Below are 26,459 nucleotides of genomic sequence, written 5' to 3' on the forward strand. Positions count from 1 at the left end.
TGTCTTTGATTCAATATTTGTTCAGCATTGCAGCACAAACTGTATGACTCAAAGTACATATGGACCATCCATCCATCTATTCCTGCTCATTGTGGTCAGGGTTACATGGGGCTTGGAGGAAGGGTACATCATAAATCACAGGGCTGTCGCATAGCAACGGGAGATACTGTTGTCTCAATCTCCTCTCTAGATTATGGTGAGAGACAATCTGATTTACATACATTTATATTCTCTCAGTTAACTTATACAGGCTACTCTTTATACTCTGCAGAATCCTTTTACATACCAACAGGTGGCACTTCAACTAGCACCGGCAGTGTTCATACCAAAGCTTAAGCGTCCCTTCAGATCCAATGTCACTTAAATGGACTTTTGTATTCTGTTACAGCTTCTTTCACACTTAAACTGAATTAAGTATTAAGATTGATATATCGAAGCCACTTCACCCTGAGCTGCAGCAGTTCTGGCTGTGGTTAAACATAGTTTTTTCAGGCGTGACAGTACAAATCTGGAGCAGGGCGTTGCTGAAAAAGAGCATTTGTTATTCAACCCTGAATAAACAGAATTAAAAGGCCTCAGCAGTCAACTTCTGCTATAAGAAACCAACTGAACTTTGTATAACTTGTTTTCACAGTTGTTGTCAATGTATGACCAAACTTAGTATTTTATACGGCAACCCATGACTTTGCACCCAAGCATGTTAAAGATTATCTGATCAGGCATGTAAGTATATGCAAAATTATCTACTCTGTATTATTCGCTTTGCTCCAATTTCCATATAGAAATCCTACTCTGTATGTAACAAAACTCATTTAGGGAACTGCTGCATAGTTTTTAGTTTAAAAAAGTGATGTAAAAGTCCAGTCAGCTGTGGGTCACGAGCAGCAGCCCATCAGTCACACGCTGTGTGAAACCGCTGGTCATTTCCTAACCTTCCTCTTTCTTTTATTCAAATGTGCTTGAGCCTATGTTGCACTAAGTATTCACCAACACACGCAGGTCGGCGCTCTTGGACCTGTGCTTGGTCAAAACCTCCCTTCCGGTTCTAACATGAGAAGGGCACCCAAGGGCTTCAATTCAACTCCTTGCTCATATATGAGGTTTCAGGCGGCGATGAATACAAATGCACCCTCTAGGAATTTCCGTTTCTATATTTAGTTGCTCTGATTGTCTTGAAAATAATTGTCAGCAGTTTTTAAAAGGATTTCTGTGCTTGCTGCTCCCTCAACGCCACATCTGATCGATCTTGATCAATCCGTTTTATCGGGTGGTTGATCTCGTGCTTTCTTACAGCGCTATTTTGCGGACATCACGTGAAGGCAACGCCTGTCCCCGGCTTAGCTCATGATGGTTAGAAAGCTCAGTTACCTCAGTAATCTCAATTGTATTGTATTAGGTATATATATACACACACACACACACACACACACACACACACACACACACACACACACACACACACGGGTGAAAAATACATCCCTGGTGCGTCATCTTGGAAGTATACAAACTGCGCACTGAAAAATACGAATTTTATACGAATTTCGAATTTTGCTTACAAGCAGAAAAGCGAGGTTCTTTTTCTCTTGAATTTTATTTGGAATGCAGTGTCACATGGCTGAAAGAATGCGCACGTAACCAATTAATCAGGAAGTAATGACAGACTACATCCCACTCCTCCGGGTATCACTGTCTACATGTGAACGTTCACTATGCATTAAAGTTCAGCTGAGCAATTATTCCTGAGATATTACATTTTCATACATTAAGTCCTGCAGACGGGAGAATTTGCTTTGCGGTTACAAAACAGGTGAGACAACAGGTGCGTTTGATGCTGTGCTACATTCAGGTAGTACGACAAAGATGGGGTAAAACATAACTTCCACTCTAAAACGCCTTTCATCGCTGCTTTCGTGTAGAATATATCACGGGAAAACAGCATAGATGTTGTAAAAAGAAAACAAAAAACAAACAGAAAATGGGTCATATTGTCGCACTGTCTAGAAGCTTCAAACCGCGAAGTTAACAGTTTAATGTTGTACTTCAAACTGTTTTGACTGTGGAGCGAACCTCTCCCCCATATTGCCCGTGCTTTTGAACGGCTCACAGGCCCCTCCCCTCCCGCGGTCCTCTCCTGACTGCGTTAGTTTGATGTGGAGCCGCAGCTGGCGGAGCTTCTGGGTGACAACAGCAATCTTCAACTTTTCCTCTGTCAGTGTGACGACCGCCCGACGAGGTCTCCTCGCTTTCCTTCGCGTCTTTCCGTGTTTCACTTTTCGGTTCAGGTGGACGCTCCGCACCTCAGCAGCCAGGATGTCTCCGTCCACATACCCCAGGGTCTTTAAGGAGAGGGAGGTGGCCCGCCACTGTACCAAGGACTCCTGCTGGGTGTTGCTGGGGACCAGGGTGTACGACGTGACCGCCTTCCTGCGGATGCACCCGGGCGGAGAGGCGCTCATACTGCGCAGGTCGGGTAAGGATGTGAGCCAGGAGATGGAGGGACCCCCGCACCGGCACTCGGAGAACGCCCGGAGGTGGATGGAGCAGTACTACATCGGTGAGCTGGACAGAGGCAGCGGCACCGACGAGGCACAGGTGAGGCTCCACAAGCGCCACTCCCTCTGTTAGAACACAGTTAGAAAGGCTGAAATGCGTTTGAACTCCTTTAAAACGCTTGTAACGTTTGGTTTAGCGTTTGGTCACTGGGTTGTTTTGGGTCTTGATAACGAAAAACATTAAAGGAGTTAAACGAGGCTCTGGGCGCCAGTCAGAGTGGTTTTAACCTGTATGTTTCGATCCAAAAACAAGAAATGGCCATTTTCTTCTGTCGTCACAAACAAAGTGTAGGTTTAAAAGAATGTTTTAAATTGCATTTGAGCTCTACTTTGTGTTTTAGACCAGACTTTGACTAGTCTAGACAGCAGTTTTGGGTCTGGACTTGGTCTTACTTTGTGTAGACAGAGATAAACACAAGTCTCCTGTTATGAGAACGAAGTTAAACCAGAAAATGATAACTACAATGAATTATTGATTGAGAAATTGCTGTAAAATATTCTTTGGACTTTCAATCTACAAGAGGAAAAACTTCTTTTTTTGAATTACCTGTTTTTCTATTTCACAAAGATGAAGGAATTTAAATGTTCCATCTTTTTGATACGTCTAGTACCTGTTTTGTATAACATTAGAGAATCAGCTGCCAAAGACAGGGTGTCATCGCTGTGTCCTTGAAGCCGGCCTACAGGCAAAACGCTCAGGGGGTCATTTTTCCCACTTCTGTGTTCTGATGTTTGGAAAGTTGTGGTATTTGCTTATTTGTGTTGTGCGCTTTGCATCATTACATTACTCTCTCTGCTGCTATCCATATTTCTGGCTCCTCCAATCAGTGTTTGGCCAGTCCAAAGTCATTAGGCAGCAGTGACTCTGTGGTTTGAGGCTATGGAAAGCTGATAGGGCCCTGTGTCTGTGGGACCAACAGCTGTAATTGTCTCACCTGACTTACTGGGCGTATCTGTGAGGACGGACGGACGGTAGGGGGGGGGGGGGTGATACTCCCTTCTCTCCTCCTCTTTCTCCTCCTGGACAGTGTCAATTATAGTGGAGGGAAGGAAAGACCGCTGTGAAAAGACACACAGGGACGATTCTGTCTACTTTGGTAATCTCAGAGAGCAGGGAGGGCAAACATGTCAATCCCAACTCAAACAAATGAGCATTTGGGTTGGCGGGGGTCAGCAATGTTAATGAATGATTCAAAAGGTGTGTGTTGCCTGTGTCGCAGTGAGACAAACCGGTTTGTCTTGTCCCAGTAGAAACAGAGGGACTATAAGGGCAGATTTGTGGGAAATCGGAAACTTTCCAACACTTTTGCAATGAATCTGTGCCCTATTTAGCTCAGCTGTTTGTTTGAGGAAGAGGGAGAGAGCACGAGTTTGCATAAATCTCTTGCGGACTGAGTTGACATTTACATGGCTTGCCCACTCTGATGTGCGTCCATGCTCTGGTGTGTTGGTTGGGGTTTGGTCTCCTTGGTCAAATGTTTGCACAGTCACATAACATCAGCGGTTTACATCTCTTCTCTATCTTACACATTGTTATTCACACTTCATTTACATCTGGGAAACTGGATGTTTCCTTTAAGATGACTTGCAGGGTAGTACAGTTATGACAACATCTACTAACTTCCCAAGGTGAGAAATGGGTGTGTGGGTGTGTGTGGGCTGTATTGTCAAACTGCTTTTACCAAAATGAATATTCACAGTGTCTGTATCACACACACACACACACACACACACACACACACACACACACACACACACACACACACACACACACACACACACACACACACACACACACACACACACAGATGTTCAGAAAGGTCAACGGCAGATGAGTCAAACTTATGTTTGTAGCCAGTGTAGCACAATTCTGCCTCCGATCACGTGGAAGAACCCTCACACTCGTAGAGGTCAGTGTTGGATGTGTGTTGTTGTCCTTGTTTCTGTGACATCGCAGGTGTATTTGTGAACATACTGTCGGTCTGCAGCTATTACAACTATTTTTCCATCCATGCATACAGTCTGTATACCCTCTGGAGTCTATCCCAGTGGCCACTTAGTGAGCGGCAACGTACCCTTTGGGCCGGTTGCTATTTTTGTCATTGTTTAATTCAGAAAGATTCTTTTCAATTATTTGGTTTGTCCATAAAATGTCAAAAATGGTCATAAATAACAAATGCCGGGACGCCAAAGTAATGTCATCGCTCTGCTTATTTTGTCTTTAGAACATTTCAAAGCCCCTAAGGGATTTTAATGAACGACACAAATATCTGAAGCTGCAGATCCTCATACTAGAAAAGCAGGAGCCAGATAACATTATGAGGCTTGTAACACCTTAGTAACAGCGGTCACAAAAGGCCAAGAACAGGTCAGTGTGAATAAAGGAGGGAACATAGTAATGTAAGTGACACATCTGGATTTGGCAGAAATGTGATCAAGTCATTCTTGTGGAAGGAGTTGTGACTAAACCCTAGCCCAGACATAAACAAGTTTGTATTCAAGTGCTCATATTGCTGTTTTATTTAGGAACTGTCATTTCTCTTGCATATTCTTGCTTCTTGCACGCAGTTACCACATTCCAAGATCAACAGCGGAACAAAATAAAATCAGATATGAAGCAATAAATGGGAACTGAGCATTGAGGCCTGCGGTCTGAACTCAGTCTGAGTGTAATAAACGCCATAACACTTCCACGCTCTTGGTCCTGTGGCCCACTTTTGTCTGTAATAGACACATGTAACAAGTTAAGTTACATCTACCTACCCTTTAAAAATGTTTTCTCTAAATACTTTGTGTTACCTTGCAACTGGAGCTATATGGAGGGTTTGTGTAGGTAAAGCAATAATATCTTACATCTTGCAGTTTTCTTGCAGTGGCTCTGCTGGGACGGAATCATGGACCAGTGGGGGTTTATGCAAGGCGAGTGTAGTGGGGGATGAGGCTGAAGTTACGTGTGTGTGTGTGTGTGTGTGTGTGTGTGTGTGTGTGTAAGTGGCGAGTAGAGGCAGGTTTACAATCAAACATAGGCAGTGTTTACACCTTCAACAAATTAAATGGGTTTGTAATACATACTGATTTCTTTCTTCAGGAGCAAACCAAACTGATTTTCGAGGACTAAATTTCAACCAATAAATGAGCAGCTTCAAATAATTTGATTTGAAATAATGTATGAAATAAAATGGCCATTTGAAATGTTTCCCTGCATTTGTGCTGTAGAGGTTTTGGTTAGATACCATTTCAAATGGTTCCGAACCGGGATCACCACCGTGGCTGAATCCCCCCTACAGAATCTAAAATGCTAAATGGTAAATCCTTATTTGTAGACGTCCCAGCAGCAAATGATCTGTGGTGTGGCACAAACAAAAACACCAACCATGAGAGAGCCCAGTGGCAACCGATGGCAGATGTATGTTTGTGCCGGGTATTGATATAAAAGAAGTTCTTTCAGGTATGCAGGCCTAATTCCTCTACTTCCTGCCATACTTGTCACTGGTATAGACACCCACGTGTGACTTCCATGAACATAGTTCCACCACTCGTTTCTTTTCACCTGTGTGTTTCTTCGATCCAGCTTTTCTTTATTCAAGGGCCCAACTTGCCGGTTGGACAAAGACGAAAACTCTCTGCCAGCTACCTTCTCATTGATGTGATTGTGTACTTTGGAACGCAATGAACCCTGTGCCCCGGAGGTATTGGGCAAGAGCTATCTGCTTGGGTTATTCTGCACCCTTGACTATTATTTGTTAATCTATGACTATTCGGCCACAAAAGCATTTTAATGTAGGCCTGCAATGTTTTGGGTCCCGAGGATCAGGATTGTAAACTAAGAACTTATACTACAGTCATACGAGATTCAGCACTGTATCTAAAATATTTGAGGTGATTTGCTTGATTTGCATTTTTGTCTAGAAACGACAGAGTTTGAGCTGAGGTTTGGTTGAACGCTACTTACGTTAATAAGCCGGGGGGCAGGTTTAGCCCGCCTGCAGTAAGGATTTTACATTATCGGTCAACCAATCCAAAGATACCTCATACAAGTTAAGAGTATGTGATGCTTGAGATAGTTCTCCTCAAGCAGACCTAAGGTGTCAGAATGTAAAGTATGGCTAAGGAAAGTCATTTTGCTTTTGTCTGATGTGATGAAATCGATTTGAATGATGATAAGAGAATGATCTGATAATGTGGGCACAAGGGAATATTTCTGGATTGGTTACACCTCGACCTTGTGCCAGGACTACGTCAAATACTGTGACCACATCTGTGAGTTGACTCATGGACATACTTAGAAAAACCTACTGAGTCAATAAGGGTGGAGAAAGCTTTAGCGAGCGGATCTGTTCTGTTCTTGAAATGAATATTAGTAATTAGTAATATCTCCTAAGATTATGATGTGGTTTGCATTAATAATTATCTCAGCAACAAAAATCGATAACTCATCTCAGAATTTTGTGTAATGTTCAGGAGGTTGGTAGGCTACAATATGGAAGGAACACCTTTGTTTGCACTGTGCTCCTGTTGCATTGTCCTGAAGGCCCTGCTGGCTCGAGTCCCACCAGCCCTGAGACAGGATATAGAGATAATGCTGCCTAACAGTCCGCAACACTACAACTCCTTCTTTCGCGTGTCGCCCTGTCTCTCAGTCAGTCACTCTGTCTATACATGGAATTAAAATGTTAATTAATTCAATGGGGTAAAAGTGCGGAGGCAATTGAATTTGTGCCTAATGCACCGGACAATGCAACAGCGTAGTCATGAAGTCAGGAGGATAATGCACTTATTGAGGAATGTGTAGAATCACCAATAAGGGAGCACATGTGAGTGACTGAATGAATAAACAAGAGAAAGTATAGTGGAGCGCAGCAGATGGAGAAGAGATGCAGCACAGACAGAATAGAACACAATAGAATAGAGTGTAGTCAACTAAGGGAACCAAAACGTCCCAAGGTGTGATTCAATGATGATCAACAACGATGACGAACGTAAAGCAGAGCCAACCTTGTATGTTAATGAAGCATAATGAGAATAGGGGTTGTAGTTAAATGCGCAGAGTCAAGGACAGGAGTTAAGCTGGTGGTGGGTGTTGGTAAGTGCATGGAATGCCAGAGGGCGGCCCTGGCTGGGCCAGCGGAGCACTGGAATGCAGACGCTCGTATGCATGGCTCTCTTTCTTCGCTCAATGATGTGATTGTCTTTAGAGGTCGAGCAGCGGGGATGACGGAGAGAGATGATGGGGAGGTGGTAGTACAACATTCATTACGCCGTGTGTCAAAGGTTCAAAGGCTTGTGTCATTTGGTTTTTGGCAGATAAATCAGTACGTCAGAGTGACTAAATTTAGATGTAATTGTTTATTTGCAGTCTGTGCCTGGCAGCCGGTTCTCAGACTTTGCCCCAATATAGCCAAAGCCTTAGAGACAGACATGGATTCTATGCGAGGACTTAACTTGAGTCTGTCGTGAGATTTGACTTGACTTGAGACTAGGAAGTATCTTTATTTGACTTTTGACTACAATCATAGGGAAATAGAAAGATCAAACATGCAGGCCTTGTGCTGTCATACACTGTGTGCATTTAATTATTAAGCCTAGAACCCAGAGTGTGTGTGAAACTTAATGAAGCGACTTAAACAAGCAGCTTAATCATTTTTTTCCTGTGGATTTTGCGAAATGTTGGTCTCCTGATTGTCTTACTGATCTACGTGACTGAGTGTACATGCTGCTTGTGTGCCAGTTCCTGCTTTCAGTCATTAATCTGATAATTGCCCAGGTTTGTACAGGTGAATATAATCTGCTGACCCTGTCGTCACCCAGGCACTGAAGGTACTTTGTCACGGCTATGTCAAGATTCTGGCATTTCTTGAAACACTTAAAGTACTTGCATCCCTACTCTTAAGTCTTGAGCTTTGACTTTAGCATTGATCTGAAAGACATAAAACCAAATAGAAGCAAGTTAATGGAAATGTGTCTACTTTTCCCTGCAGGCTGTTCAGGTGAACCCTACTTCGTTTTTTACAACTCCACTCCGGGTTTGTCACCGTGGCGACACATTACCCGGCACATTGTTTACCTTTGCTACCATAGAGACTGTTGACGCGGCAATTAGTGCACGGGCATGGGCCTCAGGTGGCTCTAGTCATCGCCACGGTAACACCCGTAAAAGGGAGAGAGTTGAATGGCTTAGGGGATGAGAAGGAACAGATGCATGAATCATGCAATTGATTTGCACGGAGTCTCGCAGGACTCGGTCTGAAACTAAAGGCTGTGGTTCCTTCTCTTCTTTCTCCATTTACACGGAGCCAAGTCTCTTTTTTTTTCATAACTATAATTCTTTTCCCAGGGGTGTCGTACATCCCCATTGGTGGGAGACCTCAGTGGGATCTGATAGGCCTGCGTGGTATTGTGGAAAGCCCTGCTCAGGTTCGCCTGTGGTCAAAAAGAGAAAGGAGGGTAGGGAGACATGTAACCGAAACAACTTTTCCGAAAACAGTTCTCCGAAGACTTCCTTTTGAATGATAAGCCAATGCACTGTATGTCTTTAGCATTCCTCACACATAAAAATGGCAGAGAATAGAAAAAAAAAGTTACATTAGATTGGAAATTTCCTCCCTTCATTTCCCCTTCTTCCATTATCACCCTCTTCTTCAGTTTGCTGAGAGAGCTGGGGGGTGCATAGCCAAAGGGGCGAGAAAGCTACACACACTGATGGGTCCGTTGTCAAAAAAACAAGCAAACATTGGAAAGCGTGGGGTAAACAAGTACGAGAGACACACAACTGTCAGATACCGCTCAAGATGGCAGTGTTCAAGTTGTTGTTATTATTATCACAATTTAAAGAATTCTGACAGCTTCAGTTATTAGCCGTTCATATTTGTGCGTTTTGTTTTTGAATCTCGATTGCTGTGAAAAGACTTTGGCCGCATGAAACCAAGGTGAAGTTCAATTTAAACTGCAAATGTTATGCCCTTGAGCGCTATGGAAGGAAGGAGGTAGTCAAAGTGTTTAATTTCATATTGAGGGAAGGCTGCTGTGTTTGCTAGGCGGTTCGTTTACTTGTGACTGTGTGTGTGGTAATGTGAAACCCTCTGCATAGAATGTGTAGCTACAGAGAGCCTCTGATTCTTACTCACACACACACACACACACACACACACACACACACACACACACACACACACACACACACACACACACACACACACACGAAGAGAGAGGAATCTTGGTGTCTGGTCATACAGGTTTGACTGGTTCGATCAGTCAGTGGGAGAGGAGTGAGACTGTTATCTGCCCACACTTGCATCATTCACCTTCATCCCTTAATTGGATCCGCCACTGATGCCTTTGCTATCAAACCTGAATAGCAGAGAAAGCTATCGGCCTCTGATTGAGCCATAAGTACATCACATGACAATTTGATCAGATTTTTACTGCACACGGTGCCCTCGATTATCGCTATAAACCATAACTGATTAATCAGATCTTGTCAAAGGATCCAGCTATGACAGCCATCTTTGCTTTGGTGTGGGCTGATAAGACTTTTGAAAGGCAGGTGTAGAGAGCTAGAACCCAGGGGTCTCTGTTCTCATCTGTCTCTTTAAAATGGAAATACATCATTTGTTTGTTCACCTTTCAAGAATACATCAATGTTTGCAATAGTGGTTGAGTAAATATCACATGAACAGGGATCAATCATTTCTGGTGTATTGACGATTGCTGAGTGAACTGTCACATTTTCTGTCAAAAGTGTAAATTGATTGAACTCGTGTGGTATGCGTGTGTGTGAGAGAGCGACAGACGCAAAGAATCCACAGCTCAAGGCCTTTCCATAGTGTTGTTGAACCTTTCGTGATGTGGCTGAACTTCAGTCGTGCTCATTCAATATGCAGCCCTGCCCAGGAACTATCAACACATACACACACACACACACACACACACACACACACACACACACACACACACAATGCAAATGTGTGCTTAAATATGATACCACATTTATTCGGCAGATAACATTTTTGTCAGATTCTTGTTCCTTCCCTGTTTTTATCCTGATTGCAGGAGTCTGGGGTATGTGCCTGCAGGAGAAGAAAGGGCAAAGTCAACCTTAAATAAAAATCCCATTTGGCTACTGAGATCTAATGTGACACACAGAGAGGAGGGTGTTGTTACTGTCACGTCAGCATGTGAGCGTTTTGATGAACTCTCAGCCTCAGAAGTGACCCTTCGCACTTGCTATGTAACCGGAGAGTCCAGGAGTTACAAAAGCGTTTTCTAGTGCTAAGGTCACCTGTGGTGCCACAGCCTTTGATGGTCTATTTACTATTATTTACTTAAACGCAGGATGGAACTTCAGCTATGCCGTTTTTTATCGAGGTACCACATACTTTGGTTTTGCAGAAAAGAATGTAAAGTTACAGATAAACTTACAATTAATTATTGCACAAATGACAGCAGAGAGTCTGTTGAACCGAAACATGGCTTTAGGGCTGTTAATTTGTAAAGCACCTTTCAGATACGTCAAAGCAATTCAAAGGGCTTTAATGTGTGAAATGTGTTAAAACATTCAAAAGGCCATGCAGACAATGAAAGTATTGAAATAGTAAATCTTGTAATAAGACTTTAAAATAGACTGGCTAATGAAAATAAAATTTAAAAAAAAAGAATGGAGTAATAAATGGATAAACACAATTTTAATTTAAAATAGAAATAAAAGTTGAGTGGAGATAATTAATCAAAGGTACAATTGTATTTAATTGTGACGAAGATTCACACTGTTCAGACTGCAGTTGATGGCTCGTTCCCTGTACAACTCAACCAAGCCCAAATATGTAGAACTGCACCAGCAACCTTTGACCGCGCTCTATTCCTACACCTTTAGTCTCTTCCCTCTCGCTATCACCAGTCATAAAGAAACACAGTAATAAAATGCAACAATTGAAAAAAAGAGTCATGGAAGAGAGACTAAGGATAGGTTTGCTAAGGAAAAAAAAGGACTGTTGTAAAAACCTTTCATCTCAAGTCTTGAAACTCAACCAAACAACAAACATCACATAAAAGAACTTGAATCAGAAATCCTCTTGAATATTGTCGTAAACCATAACTTTGACCCACAATCCTGCCATGAATGGCTGAATTAACCCTTCGTGAACCTGCACAGGGGTGAGACAGCTTTTCCACTAACTGACTCCTTTGAATAGATGTTGGTACACTTGTGTGCTTTGCATGATTGTGTTGCAGTAAAGCAGCACGGCCGATCCCAGAGAGAATCTGAGCATTGTGTGTCGTCCCTGGCCACTTCAGAACAAGATCTAAGATGAAGTTATGACATCACACACAACCTGAACATGAATCCATTTGAAATGCTGATATAAATTTCACCATACTCAAGTTGGAAGACATATACACAAACACAGACCAACAGTATATCCTGTTGACTAAAACTTCCGAGGGTTTGTGAGCCTGTCAGCAGTCAAATTCGTGCTTAGTTTTAGATAGTGGGAGTCATAACAACTGTCAAATATTAATATCCATATTGCCCCCTTAAAAACTTTTATTTCTTGACTGGTTTAATCTTTAAGCTCTGTGTGGTTAGGTGAGGGATGCTGGGTGATGCTATGACCAGGACAGACTATTGAGGTCCAGTAGGTGAAATAGAGGCGTTATACCTTCTCAGCAACAGATGACATTGTTATGATTGTGTGCTCAATGTGTGAAATTGGGCTGTTTTTGGCCTTCCTGATTTTATTATGGTAAATATATCATTTGCATGCATGTAATGAGTTCAGTGGAATGAGAATGTGGCAAAACAGCTGTCTGGATAGCTACTAGTTAGCACTGACTGTTTACTTTTTGGAACACTAGACAATGTCCTTCTCTCCCCCCTCCTGTCCCCACTGGGCCTGAATAGACAGTACTTTCTGTGCTGTGATGGTACCAGGCCACATCACCACCCTAGTCCAACCATCTCCTTTGTTTTTGTCATTCATTCTTTTATTTTTACTTGGGACAGACTGTCTTCTGTCCTCTCCTTATGTCTTTCTCCTCAACCTCGTTCAACTCATTCCAATCACATTATTCAGCCACTTGGCTCTTTTTACAAAGCGGTATTTGATTGGTTCTCTCTGTAGTAGTTTTGATTCACAGATTAATGTCTTAACCTTATCGCAAACCAACAAGATCCAGAAATACCTGCAGACTACTGATCAGAGGGGAACTTGGACCTGACTGTGTTTATTTGACAAAACTAGGTGGAAATGTGGAGCAATAGCCCAGGGAAGAACCAATCATATTTCAGTGTAGATCCTTATCCAGGGGCAGATCCAAAGGATGTTTTAAATGATGCCTTTGCATTGGAAGAACAGGCATATTTATCCCATGATAATCATTGGGGGCAATTTGGTCCAAATTCAAAGATATTTTAAAAACTAATATTTCTTACGACAAAGCAATGAAGTCTTATTATAATAGTGGCTGTCTCATCACCTCTTTTCATCTCCTGCTCCGGTTCAAACCCATGTCCTACTTAGTAAATAGAGCTTCTTAGTAGTCCTTTATTTATAGAGGAAGACTGTTCTAAGCTTGTTCAGCCTTGACCAAGGTATGGGAATTCTTTTGGGAACAACAACAACATCGTCTTTCTTGTCTTGTTTATGTTTGTGTTGAGTTGACATTTGTGTTGAGTTTAATTAGCAATTAGCAATTAGCATCATTGGCCTCCAAACTCGCCAACAACATTGTTCAGGGTTCCGGCATTTGCATAGGGTGCCTTTCATTCCATTTTCACAGGGGTTGATGGGTAGAGCCGGGGTGAAGGGGGTGAAATGTCGGGCAAGATGTGACCGGAGGGTCGGCAAAAAAACATAATAGTTTTAATCACATGATAAGATACAACATCATTATGAAAGCGGTCTGAAAGCCATAACACAGTCTCCCGGGTGTCATTCTTGACTTGACAATGGGCCGACTCGTTGTGTCAACAGCAACTGGCATACCACTCATTGTCTCTGCTCCAGCCTGGAGAGTGTACACAGCCACTCCCACTTCTACAGTAACACAGATGTAGGCGAACCATTAGTTACTGAACTCCCCCGTCCTGCTTCTAGTGTTTACTTAACAACTAGCGATTCACCTGCCATTCATTTGTTCTGCAGGTATCTGCCTTTACATTTTCGCAATGGCAACATAGGAAATTCAGTACGTCATAGCGGGTCATGGAAGGTTTCTGCATTGAGAGCAATATCAGAAAGAAAAGGGTCAAAGAGAGTTAACAGGAACAGTGTGTGAGTAAGGCAGAGAAAGGGTGTGTTTGTTGGTTGTACAAGTACACTGTTGTGATGATAACCAGTACCAAGCTAGTAAGGATACCTGAATTTCCAACTTCCGTGCCAATTTTTTTTGACATCTGTGTTAGATGTCACTGCAAATTTTAAGCTGAGCAACTACCGCATTCCATTTTGACCAAAAATGTTTTGGAAATCATCTGTATAGCCAACACAAATATCAATATCTTCAATCAAATTATGGATGATAGATAAATTGTTTGGTTCCTTTTCCTCCCTATGTAGCTTAAAAGTTACAAGATTATGTAGAGCAGGTTGGTCCTTGTTTGGCACTTCCCTCATTGGGAAATTTTGATTGTTGACTGGAGAATTTGAACAATTCAGACTTGGAAATTAAGTCTATTTCCATTTTCACAAGTAACTGATGTGCAAGATGTGACTTTTACTGTCTGAGAATCATGCTTGATTGCAGCATAACACACACGCAACTGTGGTCTCACGCCTGTGGCCCAATTAAGTCGCCAACCGTGAATTGGGCCCTTTGTGTAGAAGTGCTGTTGAGCAAGGTAACCAACACTTTACTGTCCCCAATGAGCCGGTCAGCATCTTGCATTACACTTCCACCTCCATCATTGCGTGAGGCTTTGAGTTGGTGAGGCACTGTAGAATTCCTTTTTGTGCTTCTGTGGTTTAAGAGTAAATGAAACTAGTAAAATACTTCAAACACTTGAGATGTAAATACTATTTCCGCACCGCAAAACATTTTTTTCTACATGTTTTTCTTTGGAGCAAGAGGACCTTTGAAAGCCAACTCTCATGCCTTGACATTGAGACGAGACATTTTGGAGAAGCCTTGCTGAAGCCGTTTTCCTCTTCAAAATAATAGTTGGCAAAACCCGTTCCAAGCGAAGAGTATTTTGAGCGTTTAATAGTGAACTATTGAATACTCATTTGCATAAACCAGCAAAGGTAAAGGCTAGCCCTACCATGGTAATAGCAAACCTTTCTTAGTTGCTTTGAAGTCTTGGTTACTAGCAGAGTAGTAACCAAAGCACACATTGGATGTTATGGTGTCGTTGTGGAGATTTTGTAAGCCAACCACTGGTATCATTGCAAGCCTATAAAGCTGGCTTAGTCTGGCTGTAGTCCACAAAAGGCAGCTGCAAATTTAAGACCATCTTCCTCTGGTTATACAGACTGCACCATGCAGTTCATCTCTCTGTTTCCCATCTGTTACGGCAATGATCATAATTATAACTATAGAATTTCAGATGCTTTTCTTTTTGGAAAATGGACCCACACATATACAGACCACATCCAGTTAATGTTGTACACACAGCCGAGGAGATTCAAATCTAGATAAAACTTGTTGTGGTTGTGGTCGGCTCATTCTGGTGGTACACATAAGGAAGAGGTGTTCAGTTTCACAAGAGGAATACTGGTTGTTATTTGTGTCCATACCAATTAAGCCCCATGACTGACTGAGCTATTATGACATAATTAATCTTAGGAGGTGGCAACGTGAAAGCCTCCATTTTCTGCCTTAGACATCCACAACTGATGTGATGATTGTTTCCTCGAGTAGGTCAAAAGTTAAAACTGTCAACAAAAACACAAGATATTATTAATATTATTAAGTCCTAAAAAGACTCTTGTTACTTCGATGTGTATTTATTTTTCCGTTAATTTCCCGTTTCACCCCAGGGAGTAAGCCACATCATTAATGTTCTATTGTGAGTAGGTTGTTCATGTGCTCTTGTGATTTTCAACTGTGCTCCCTGGGAAAGAAGTAAGAGTCAAGCCGTATCCGTGCCGGCATCATGGACATCTCAAGATGAGGAAACGGCCTCTTGAGACGGCTGTATTGCCAATGTTTAATCCATGCCGAGGAATTTATTGCCACTGTTCAGCTGCTGTGTCTGGCCTGACTGCTTTTTACCTTTTAATGACTTTACGGCATGTAAAAGTTTCCCTCTACTTCCACTACCAGTCCTGGTTAAAATGTAATACCCAGTAACCTTTATTAGTAACTTTAACTGGACTATAAGGAGATATGACCTTTCTCAGGTCGGCTGAGATAACTTAAGGAGACAACAAAGAGACAATGTGACACAGTGTTGTAAACACTGCAGGTATGCAACATTGCCAGAGCCTACCTGAGGAAATGCAGATTCCTCACCAAATCATACCAGCTAATGATGTAACTTTATTACTTTTCCATGTAGCCGGGACAACCTCACACACACCCGCTCACACACACTCCCTCCAACCTTCTCTTTTACTTTTACAACCATCTACTACAATATCCTCTGCTGTTACTTTACCTCTGCTCTTGTTAAACCACAACGCTGCCTTCATTGATGGCGTTTTCGGCCTTTGGGTGTTCTGGTGGTTCCATATCCACGTACTAAAGTAAGTCCTTAACACGGTCTTTCCGTTCTCTCTCCTCCTACGATCATTCACATACCTAATTCCGCATTTCTGGAAAATGTAGCTACAAGATAGTAGTCAATCACTGTTGCCAGTAACATGCTTAGTACTCATGAAGTCAATGTGATGATGTACTGTTACCACTCCAGCAATTCAAGGAAAGTTAATACTAGGCAACTGGACTTGCTAGTAAGCCTTGCTAGTAAAGGCTTGAAGATGTTTCATCTCTCATCTGAAAGGCTTCTTCAGTTCTGACAGACAGGTGGGGATTCATTGTCCGGTTTGTTAATTCTCCTGATTAGTCCTGCTGGTTGTTGTAATGATCGTTGTTAAAGTGATTGGAGTCCCCTGTGGTCAGGTGTGGGCGATGATGACAGTGGATGGGGTTTTCCTTTCTGCTGTAACAATTTTCATTAGAGGCTGCATGGTTGTTAAGTCTCCTGGGGAGGGAGGAACAGCAATGTACGTGGGTGATAAGTGGTTCTGTAGACCTCCTCCTCTGTTCAGAGATGGTTTCTCTATCTTTTACTCCTCTTTCAAGCCATCTGTCTTCCCTGTCCAGGATGCATACGTCATTGACCTGGAAGGAACGGTACACAAGTTACTATGAAGATGACTGTTGCCTCTCTTAGTAATTATAATAATCCATAGTTCCTACGCTGAAGTTTTACTTAAGAGTTTACGAGACATATGTTTATGTTGCATTGTTAGAAATTGTACTCTACCTACATTTGAAACATATCACTGTAGTGCTAAATCCCAGAACAACCAAGAGGAAAACACATTCTGTTTTAACACAAACCACCAACATTCATCACATGATATTTTTATTTAAACAACTTCCAAATCAGGTTTGATCTGTTAGAAGACATTTGCAGCGTAATTTCACTTAATGATGCATTAGGAACTGTACAGCTATGGACATCATGTAAACCTTAATTTTTGCTCCATTCAGCATGGCTGCAGGGATCATATCAGTGTGGTTTCAAAACCAAAATGTCTATAGAAATCAACACACTGCTCCTCTCTGAGATGGTGTCAGAGCTGTTTGAAAACAGGGTTAAAGCGTTTTCACTGCCATGGCTTGAATTCACCCATGGCACAGATCTCCAGTCCCACTGATAAAGGCAGCTCTTTACATATGGAGTGGGAGAGGTTAATGCATATCAAACCTTATTCACCGGCTCACATAGGCCACACATTCTGCTGATACAGACGGTGTGCCATCACGGGGCTATCATGGTGTGTGTGCTCCTGTTTAAGTGTACAGGTGTGTGAGATGGAGCAAAACATTTAAAATAGTGTGTGACTCATTATCATTTTCACACACACAGACACACGCACACACATATACAGTATATATTTTTGTTGTGTGTGTGTGTGTGTGTGTGTGTGTAACATTGCCTCTGTTGGTATTGGCTTGCCACTGTGATATTACTGACCACCCATGGGAGATGTGTGTGTCAGTGCATAGCTGAAACCAACCCTCTGCTAAAGATTTAATTTGTCTGACAGGAGCTCATTAAAAGACGGGTCAGTAGTCAGCTGTAGATCAGAGATGGTAAATGGTGAGTTTGTGTATTATTGAGTATTAATTCATAGATGAATATCTCACCATATCTTTATCTCACACACATGGAAGACAAAGTATTGTTTTCGGAGAACACTATTCAGCATGTGAGAACAGCTGCGTAAAGGCCTTTGTTTCTGGCAAAACCAGAGTATGTGAATATGACACCATAAGTGTTGATAAACTGATTTTGTGTAATGGGAGAGCTTACGGGTCTTGATAGTTCAGATAGGGGAGGACATGAATTGCTGCTCCCCAGGGGGCAGATGGCCAGACAAAATAACAAATGTGATTTTTACTATTATTATTGTTTTAAAGGAAAATAATGACCAACTTAAGTATTTAATTACATTCAAAATATTCAAATTAATGAACATTCCACGGGTAGAAACGTTTTGCAACAAATGCAAATGTCTCATTTGGCCTCCCAGATGGCTGAAACAGCAACCGGAAGACCAACTGTACGTGCTTGTGTTTCTAATTCATAGACATGGTTGTAAATGATAGAAATATGTGTAAAAGTTTGAAGATGGTACCAGATGTAGTGTAGCATTGTGGTACGTGTCACATGTATACACAGTATACAGTACATGTCATGGTCATGGACCTCAACAGGGAAGATCAAAGGGCGGGTGGTTTGGAGATAACAGATTATGTGACTCACAACACAAACTCACACCCAAAGATACACGTTCTTTAGGTCACACTATACCGCAGTTACATCAATGCTGACTTAAATAAGAGACAGATGTTAGTGAAATTATGTTATATTTGCACATACAAACAAAGGGAGGGAAAACAACTGGGATGAGATATTAGTAGTATTTGTTATCTGTTTGTAAAAGTGATAAAGGACAATCCAAACAACAAATATTGAAATAATATTAATGTCAGACATGCATGTGGTCAGAGAGTCACAAATGTACTCTGAATGAAATATTTCTGAAATATTTCTTGCCCACAATTATCAGTTCAAAACATTTATTCATATTTTAATTGATAGCTGTAATAATGATATGTAATAATTGTCATCTAGTGCCTCTCTATGAATGAAGCCATCTGTGCTTTAAACACACCAGATCAGCAACATCTGGTGTGTTAAGAGTTTATGTAGTTTATCTAGATTCTATAATCTAGAACAGTTGACATGTTTAGTGAAGTGGAAAAATGTGTCGTGGAGATTGCGAAATATTGGCGGACAATGCAGTTTGAGGAAAGTATAACATGGGCTTAAGAGCCATTAAGCCAGTACACACACATGCATGATCTTTAAGTGCTGCCAGCTTGTCTTTCTCTGTCTCTAGGGTGGCTGGTTGCCCATGCGTATTTCCAAGTATGGAAAAAGAGAGCCCTTTGTGAATGAGACTTAAATACTCAGAATCCTTTAAGCTGGGAGGAAAATGTGTAAAATACTCAACACACAGGAGCAATTCAGCAAGAGCAACCTGTTGATTACCAAATCTGCACCACACCTGTGTCAGGTGATTTTGTGTGTGTGTGTGTGTGTGGGTGTGCATGTGCGTGTATATACAGTCAACTGTGACACTAGCTCACTGTGTAGTCTGAGGAAAGTTGAAGGAAGTGCAACTTTAATGTGATTAACCATTGACAGTTATGGCTTTTTATGGCCCTTTTTATTCCTGGACAGGAATAAAAAGGGCCTGTCCATCTCGTGACACTCACCAGTCTGTGTTTCTGTCGTTAATTTGTCTGTTTGTTGCCTTTTCTCTACAGACGGTGAGAGAGAGGAGGACGACTCAGGAAAGAACAGAGGAGAGAGCAGCAGAAAGGACAAAAGAAGAGGAAAAGAGCAAGGAGGACGAGAGTTCCCCATACAGCCGCTGCAGCCCTGTTGACCTGGACAAGGTGAGAGAGAGAGAGAGAGAGCGAGAGAAGAGGAACTTGACAGTGGGGTAAACAGTTATTCACCCTGCCTCGTTCAAGTTTTGTGTACACTCTGAAGTTCTCACACTGCTGAACTTGAACGCATTTCTATTACGGGGCTACAAACAAGTACTATAACACACACACACACAGACGTTAATGTTACATACATGTACATCATGTCAGTTACATTCATTCTGCGTATATCCTTCACCCTAAACCAGAACCCTAACATAAATACAGACCTTTAACTTCAACTGTACCCATAAAGAAGCAAGTTCTTCCCATTCTTGTGAGGTCATTTCCTTAGAAGAAACAGGCCCAGAACCAACATATGATCAATCAAACACAATCACCAAGGTATTGATTGTATTTGCACACAATCCTAATTGTATTTTGTCAGCTGATTTTGACTGTGTAATTATGATCAGGCCAACACTACAACAATGACAGATTGAACCAGTTTGTCTTGTTCACTGTGTTGCCAGGTATCGGTGCATTGAATACGATGCACTGTGTCCATTGTCAACCAGAGTTTCATAACCAATGAACAGGGGCTTCACGTTATTCTAGCCTTTGCCGCCTCACCAAATAAGTCCATTATCGCACGAAAGATGTTTTAACACCTGCGATGGTTAAATCCGTTAAATCAAACTCCTGTCCCGAATCAAACTCCAATTGCGGCTGTTGAATACGGGATCAGACTGGAAGTGATAATTCAGCTCTGTTGTGTCACAGCGATGCAAAAGCAGAAACTCCAACAAACCTTGAAGCCAAACCCCATTGAGGAGGTTTGCGTAAAGGTTTGCTTAATGAGTGGCAAGAAACAAACAAACTACAAACATTTCTCTGCTTCTAACCCCGTACCAGCCCGTCTTTCATTAAGCACACACATCTTATTTATCTAGCAGTTCGTGCCATGACAGGATTTCCCCTTTATCATCGGCTCATCTGTGACTTTTCCCTATGCTGAATGAGACCATAAAGGAGGAGCGGCTAATGGATGACAAATATTCAGTCATAAATTAGAAGTTGCAGGAGTTTGTCAGGTTTAGATGAACACAGATAGAGCTCATCATCTATATAAAACACTTGTACCGCCTTAGTAAGAACCTTGAGTTGATTTCTTGTCGTTTCCTTGGCAAACATATTCTGATGATTCTGCTGATCTGTGGCTTTTTAAATCAGGCCAAACATGCAGGTGTGTGTGAGTGTGTGTGTGTGTGTGCGCGCATGTGAGTCACTACTCAGGAATGTGAATCATCTGCTTTGCTTTGATTTGCCCATCTGATGAATTTTTATTACTGGCGCCAGCAACCTGATCCTTCTGACTGACAATCGTTTGAAACAATTAGCATTTCATGATATTTATAACAAATATAAATTCTGCATTATTATGATCGGTATCTTCATCTGTATTTAGACGACGAAGAAGATAATCAAACGCGAACTTTATTCGTATTGCAGTTTCACGCACATTATGGTAATGACATCACAATAGGACTGAAATAGCATACAAATGCACATATAAGCCTGTCGAGTGATGAAATGGATGAATGAATGAAAGCATGAATAGAGCCGTATCAAGTATGATCACATGAATTGATTCTGTAGGTATGGAGCATTTAATATCCCCACCTGTAATATTCCTACATTTAATTCCTCATTTCTCTCATATACACTGAGCAACAATATAAATTCCACTCTTAATTCTGCAGCCATTTCTCTGAAATCTTGCCCACAAATGTGTTTATATCACTGTAAGCTGGCATTGTTTCCATCTCCTGCACAGGTGTGACACATCAAGATGCTGATTAAAAGCTTTGATCGCTGCACAGGTGTTCCTGATTAGGCCAATAACGGTATGCCACAGATGCCTCAGGAGTTAAGACGTCATGTATTTGACACGGAGACCTTAGGAATGTCCTGTCGTGCTGTTGCCAGGGGAATGGATGGATGACGGTTCATTTCGGCTGCCTTTTTTAGAGATTTTGGAAGTTCAACTAACAGGCCTCACAAACCCTAGCTGCATCTGACTTCTTCACCTGAAGCCGATGAAACAGTTGGTGTACACAGCTGAAAAAATTCCGTCAGACTGTCATGAGTGGCCCTTTAGGGATGTTCATCCGCGTGCTTGCCATCCCCATGTTGACTGGCCCGTGTTTGTCTTCGTGCCTGCATTCTCACCAGACGTGTCACCCATTACGCATTTTCACGATGCTTTGGACAGTGTCACTCATGATGCTCTGGGCTGGAGCATATGACAGCAAGGTCCAGTCCCAACAAATATCCAACAACTTTGTACAGCTACTGAAGAGTAGTGGGAGAATATTCTACAGGCAATCAACAATCAACAATTAGGTATCTTTTTGGGGGTGAAACCTATGACTAACATATGCATATCTGTATCCCTGACATGTTTACAGCGGCAAGCCTCATAAAGTAATGACTGATAGCTGTAAGATGTAAGATCTTCATGTGTTATTGGGTGGACTACTCTACCACCCTGATCAGCTGCTTTCCGAACCCTGAACATGCCTGTGGACTGTGCACCCAGCTGTGTGTCTCTCATGTGGCTTTAAACAAGAGGAGTTTTGTAAAGAGCCGGAAAACCTTTGGTCTCTGGCCTTTGTACTCTGCAAACAAAGAGAGAGTCTTGGGTATTTCTGGATGTAATACTGTTCAATATTGGGCTCAGATGAACTGGATACCTGCATGTAACATAAACACACACCTTGTAGTGACTTCCTGGATTGACCCACCCTTGTGCTGATCATCACTTCGTAACTCTCTCCTGCCCTCTGCTGGTGTTAAAGACATGAATTCCCTCAGCAATACACAGCAGCCTGTACAACCCAATTCACATGTATATCACTCATCCTTGTTCTCATTCATTTTTCTTTGCTCCCCCACTTTGTGTATTAAAGTTAATTCCAAAAAACTCGCTCATTGTCATATCAAATGCATTCCTCAATAAAGAAAGGCTTTCCTTTACAGCTCTTTTACAAAGGAACATGGAATATTCATCATGCTTTGTGTTTTTTTTCAGGACTTGGTGGACTGGAGGAAGCCCCTGGCGTGGCAGGTCGGCCACCTTGGAGAGAAATACGATGCCTGGGTGCACCAGCCAGTCGACAGGCCCATCCGACTGTTTGGAAACCCCTTAATGGAGGCAGGAACCAAGACCTCCTGGTAAGAGCAAAGAGCATAACACCATAAACTAAAACAAACGGCAAATATTTATGAATGTGTCGACCCTTCGTTTATTATATGTAGCAGTACATACTAGTGTGCCTGAGTGAAGTGTGCACGTGAACATACTGTGTGTGGGTGAATAGAGAAGGTGCACACACTGAGTTTGTGCTCTCTGCAGGTACTGGGTTCCAGTTGTGTGGCTTCCTATTGTGGTTTATCTCAGCTGGCATTGCTACACCACCCTGGCACAGGGGACCACCAGATTAGAGGTCACTTCAGGTAAACACATGTGCATAGCAATACAGTGTGTGTGTGTTTTTTGTATAGTTTTCACATGTATTTATATGGCTGTTTGTGTGTGCATGTGTGTGTTTTCTCAGACTACTCCATCCTGATCCATAAGTACATGTTCATACTGCTCTTTTTGATGGGCTGGTTTTTGTGGTCCTTCATTGAGTACTGCATCCATCGATTTGTCTTTCACATGAAACCCCCGGCTCATAACTACTACCTCATCACACTGCACTTCCTGCTGCACGGGCAGCACCACAAGGTACACACACACACCGTGCCAGCGAAGCGAAGGAATGGATCCAGGCTGAGGCATCATCATTACACAATCGAGCTCTTATCCCAGAACATGACCGCTTTGAATTAATTTCTCCTCTCTCTCTTCTTTGACGTCTCCCCTCCAAAGTCTCCATTCGATGGCTCCCGGCTGGTCTTCCCCCCTGGCCTGGCCTCCTTAGTGGCAGGAAGCTTCTATATAATCCTCCAACACAGCATGCAGGAGGTCCTTGGGACGTGTGTGTTCGTCGGGGGGCTGTGTGGCTATGTAGTGTACGATATGATTCACTACTACCTTCACTATGGCTCCCCAACGAGAGGCTCCTATATGTACGGCCTGAAGGCGTACCACGTCAAACATCACTTTGAGCACCAGAGAGCAGGTGAGGACCGAGAAAGTGTCACATCCCGGGGAAATGACTGAGACCTTTATTTATGATCTGACTTGTTAGGGCTGATCTAATCACCTGTCATTATGATTGACTGGTCTCATATTTATCACAAATGCCGACCTTTTGTACTGGACTTTTGTACAGCACTTGTACTGGAAGATCCCACTCTCGACACCCTGTACAAGCCAGTTCCATGCTGTTTTGAATGTTATACATAATGTTTATTCCTTAATGTTGAAGGGGATTGAATACATCTGGTTTTATTTGGCATGCATGTACCGATTACCCTCAGTGTTTGTTTAGGTGTGCGTGTTTAACTGTGACTGATCACATATCACGTTTAAGTTACCTCTAAAATCTAACACACAAAAATCTACCAAAACCTCCTTTCATTTTGATAATGGCATAGAAAATGTCCATGAACTTTAATCTGCCTCAGTACATCGGTCAAGCTGGTGGAGTTTGATGCCTCATACCTCCCCACTAAGTTCAAAGAGCATCACCTCTAGACCTTGTGGAGTCATACAGTTTAAATTTTGTGATTTGATTATTTGACGCTGCTTACATTTTTAGCCATGAATATTGCTAGACAGTTGATTAGATACATAGGCCATGCAAAAGCCTTGATTCCTTTTTTCTGATGTGATCTGTGTTTTTCTGCACACAGGCTTTGGGATCACCTCCACATTCTGGGACCACCCCTTCAACACAGTGATCCCTGATGAGAAGTTCTCTTGCGGAAGCGGCTCGGCTGAATAGGAAGTATGGGCCGTGGTCCTGAGCTACAGGCCCGCATACTGACATCCCCTGAAACTCCTTCTTCGCTCTCTGAAACAACAGGAGAAAATTCACTTCTAAGCCATCCACACACTTAATTCATGTTAATCTGCTTGTTGAGCCTTGTTAATGTCACATTTTCTTGCTTGCTCTCGGTCGTTAGGCTGTGGCAACACGTCCAATTTCTGTAACCACACCCACATCGCTGCTGCACTCCTCACTGAGCCAAACGCACTCGTTTACATGTGTGCGCTTCATAATGACATAGCTGGGATGTGGGGCATGAAGAGAAAGTGAGGGGTGCACACACACACACACAAACACACACTATAACCTTTCTATTTTGACAAATTATGGGATGTGAAAATTCAGATTCTTTAAAAAGCTCACACATGCCCAACTGTCATGGCCATTGTCTTATTTCCTGAAAGATTGCCAAAAAGCACAGATGCATGCATACCCTCTAATATGCACCCACACACACACACGCGCACACACTCACACACTGTCCCATCCTCCCTCCGTGGGGAAGAGAGAAGGAAAGGGAATTGATAGACGGTCAGTGAACGTGGACAGAAAAAACATGTGGATGAGAAAATGACAGAAAGTGTAAGAGAGTGTGTGTGTGTGTGTGTGTGTGTGTGTGTGTGTGTGTGTGTGTGAGAGTGTGAGAGAGAGCGGATGACCGAGCTCCCAGTACATATGTCCTTCCCAGGTAATCCATCTCAGGAAACGCCATTCTCCTGCTACTGCTTCAAGCTTCTTTTTACCGCTTCCCGTTCGTTTTTTTGCCACTTTAGCCACCGAGCTACGCTGCTACACACACGGTTACACTGCAGGCGTGTAACAGAGAGATTCCCTCCACCATGTCTGATCTCACTGAGCTTTCTGCTATAGCGGTGAATGAAAAACATGGTACAATCTGGTTTCAGGCTTTCAGACAGGCAGAGATCCGTTTGACAGATATTTGGACTTCATGTTCAAGATTGTACCGGCGCTTGAAAGTTCCATTCATTTCAACTCAGAGTTCTAAACGTTTGAAACCACTTTGGAGACTTGTATTTTTTTTACACTAGCTGTAATATTCTTGTAAGTTTCTTTTTTTTGTCATTAATGATGCAACTCAGATGTAAAAACTGTAAGATGTTTTGTACAAAAGAGCGAGAGTTGTTCCTCACACTAGCTTTACGTCGTCAGAGTGAGGAGGCGTGTCATCAGAGGGACAGCTAAAGGCATGAGGTCAGCCTATCAAGTTTCCTGCTTTGGGGGATCTCGGGGGTCAGAGGTCACAGAGCAGCTTGGTGGCACAGTGCTGGGTTAATTTCAGGTCTTTAACTCTTTCAGAAAACGAAGGTGGAAACTTGCTAAATCAGTGGCTCAGGGGCCCCCGCAGATCCCCACAGCATGAAGATCGATCACTCATCTGACTGGACAGCAGAGAGTCTTGATAGTAACTGACGGATCCTCAAGAAGTCTCTGCTAAACACCCAACAACAACACTGATGACTAAAGCAGAACAAACTTGATTAAACCCATTTACATCAATAGTTAGACAACAGTTAGAATTTACTCGCCGCAGTAATACATTTTTTATCCAGTTTTCCTGTTCGAAGGCCGCCATATTCTGTTTTCAGATATTTTTAACCCATTTTTCTCTAATATATTTAATTCCATTTCCTTTGAAAGTAATGAAGCAATAAAGTTATTCTTCAGGTAAAACTTCTGGGTCTGCGTTTCCACAAACACAGATTCACTTGTTAACAGTTTCCATAAGGGCTTGTCGGTTACGTAACCATAACAACGTCCATTAATACTGCACACG

General features: G+C 42.3%; 1 protein-coding gene across 1 annotated transcript; it reads left to right on the top strand.

The window, feature by feature from the left end:
* The first annotated feature begins 1,739 nt into the window (after window positions 1-1,739).
* Window positions 1,740-26,223, top strand: fa2h (fatty acid 2-hydroxylase). The gene is made up of 7 exons (XM_076142331.1): window positions 1,740-2,592; window positions 19,557-19,688; window positions 22,756-22,898; window positions 23,080-23,180; window positions 23,282-23,454; window positions 23,599-23,851; window positions 24,528-26,223. The coding sequence occupies exons 1-7, from the start codon at window positions 2,149-2,151 to the stop codon at window positions 24,617-24,619; spliced, it is 1,338 nt and encodes a 445-aa protein (XP_075998446.1). The 5' UTR covers window positions 1,740-2,148; the 3' UTR covers window positions 24,620-26,223.
* The last annotated feature ends 236 nt before the right edge of the window (window positions 26,224-26,459 follow it).

This window comes from Genypterus blacodes, unplaced genomic scaffold (genome assembly GCF_046128005.1).
Source record: "Genypterus blacodes isolate CSIRO-AG114 ecotype Tasmania unplaced genomic scaffold, CSIRO-AGI_Gbla_v1 ptg000021l_1, whole genome shotgun sequence".
Taxonomy (NCBI): domain Eukaryota; kingdom Metazoa; phylum Chordata; class Actinopteri; order Ophidiiformes; family Ophidiidae; genus Genypterus; species Genypterus blacodes.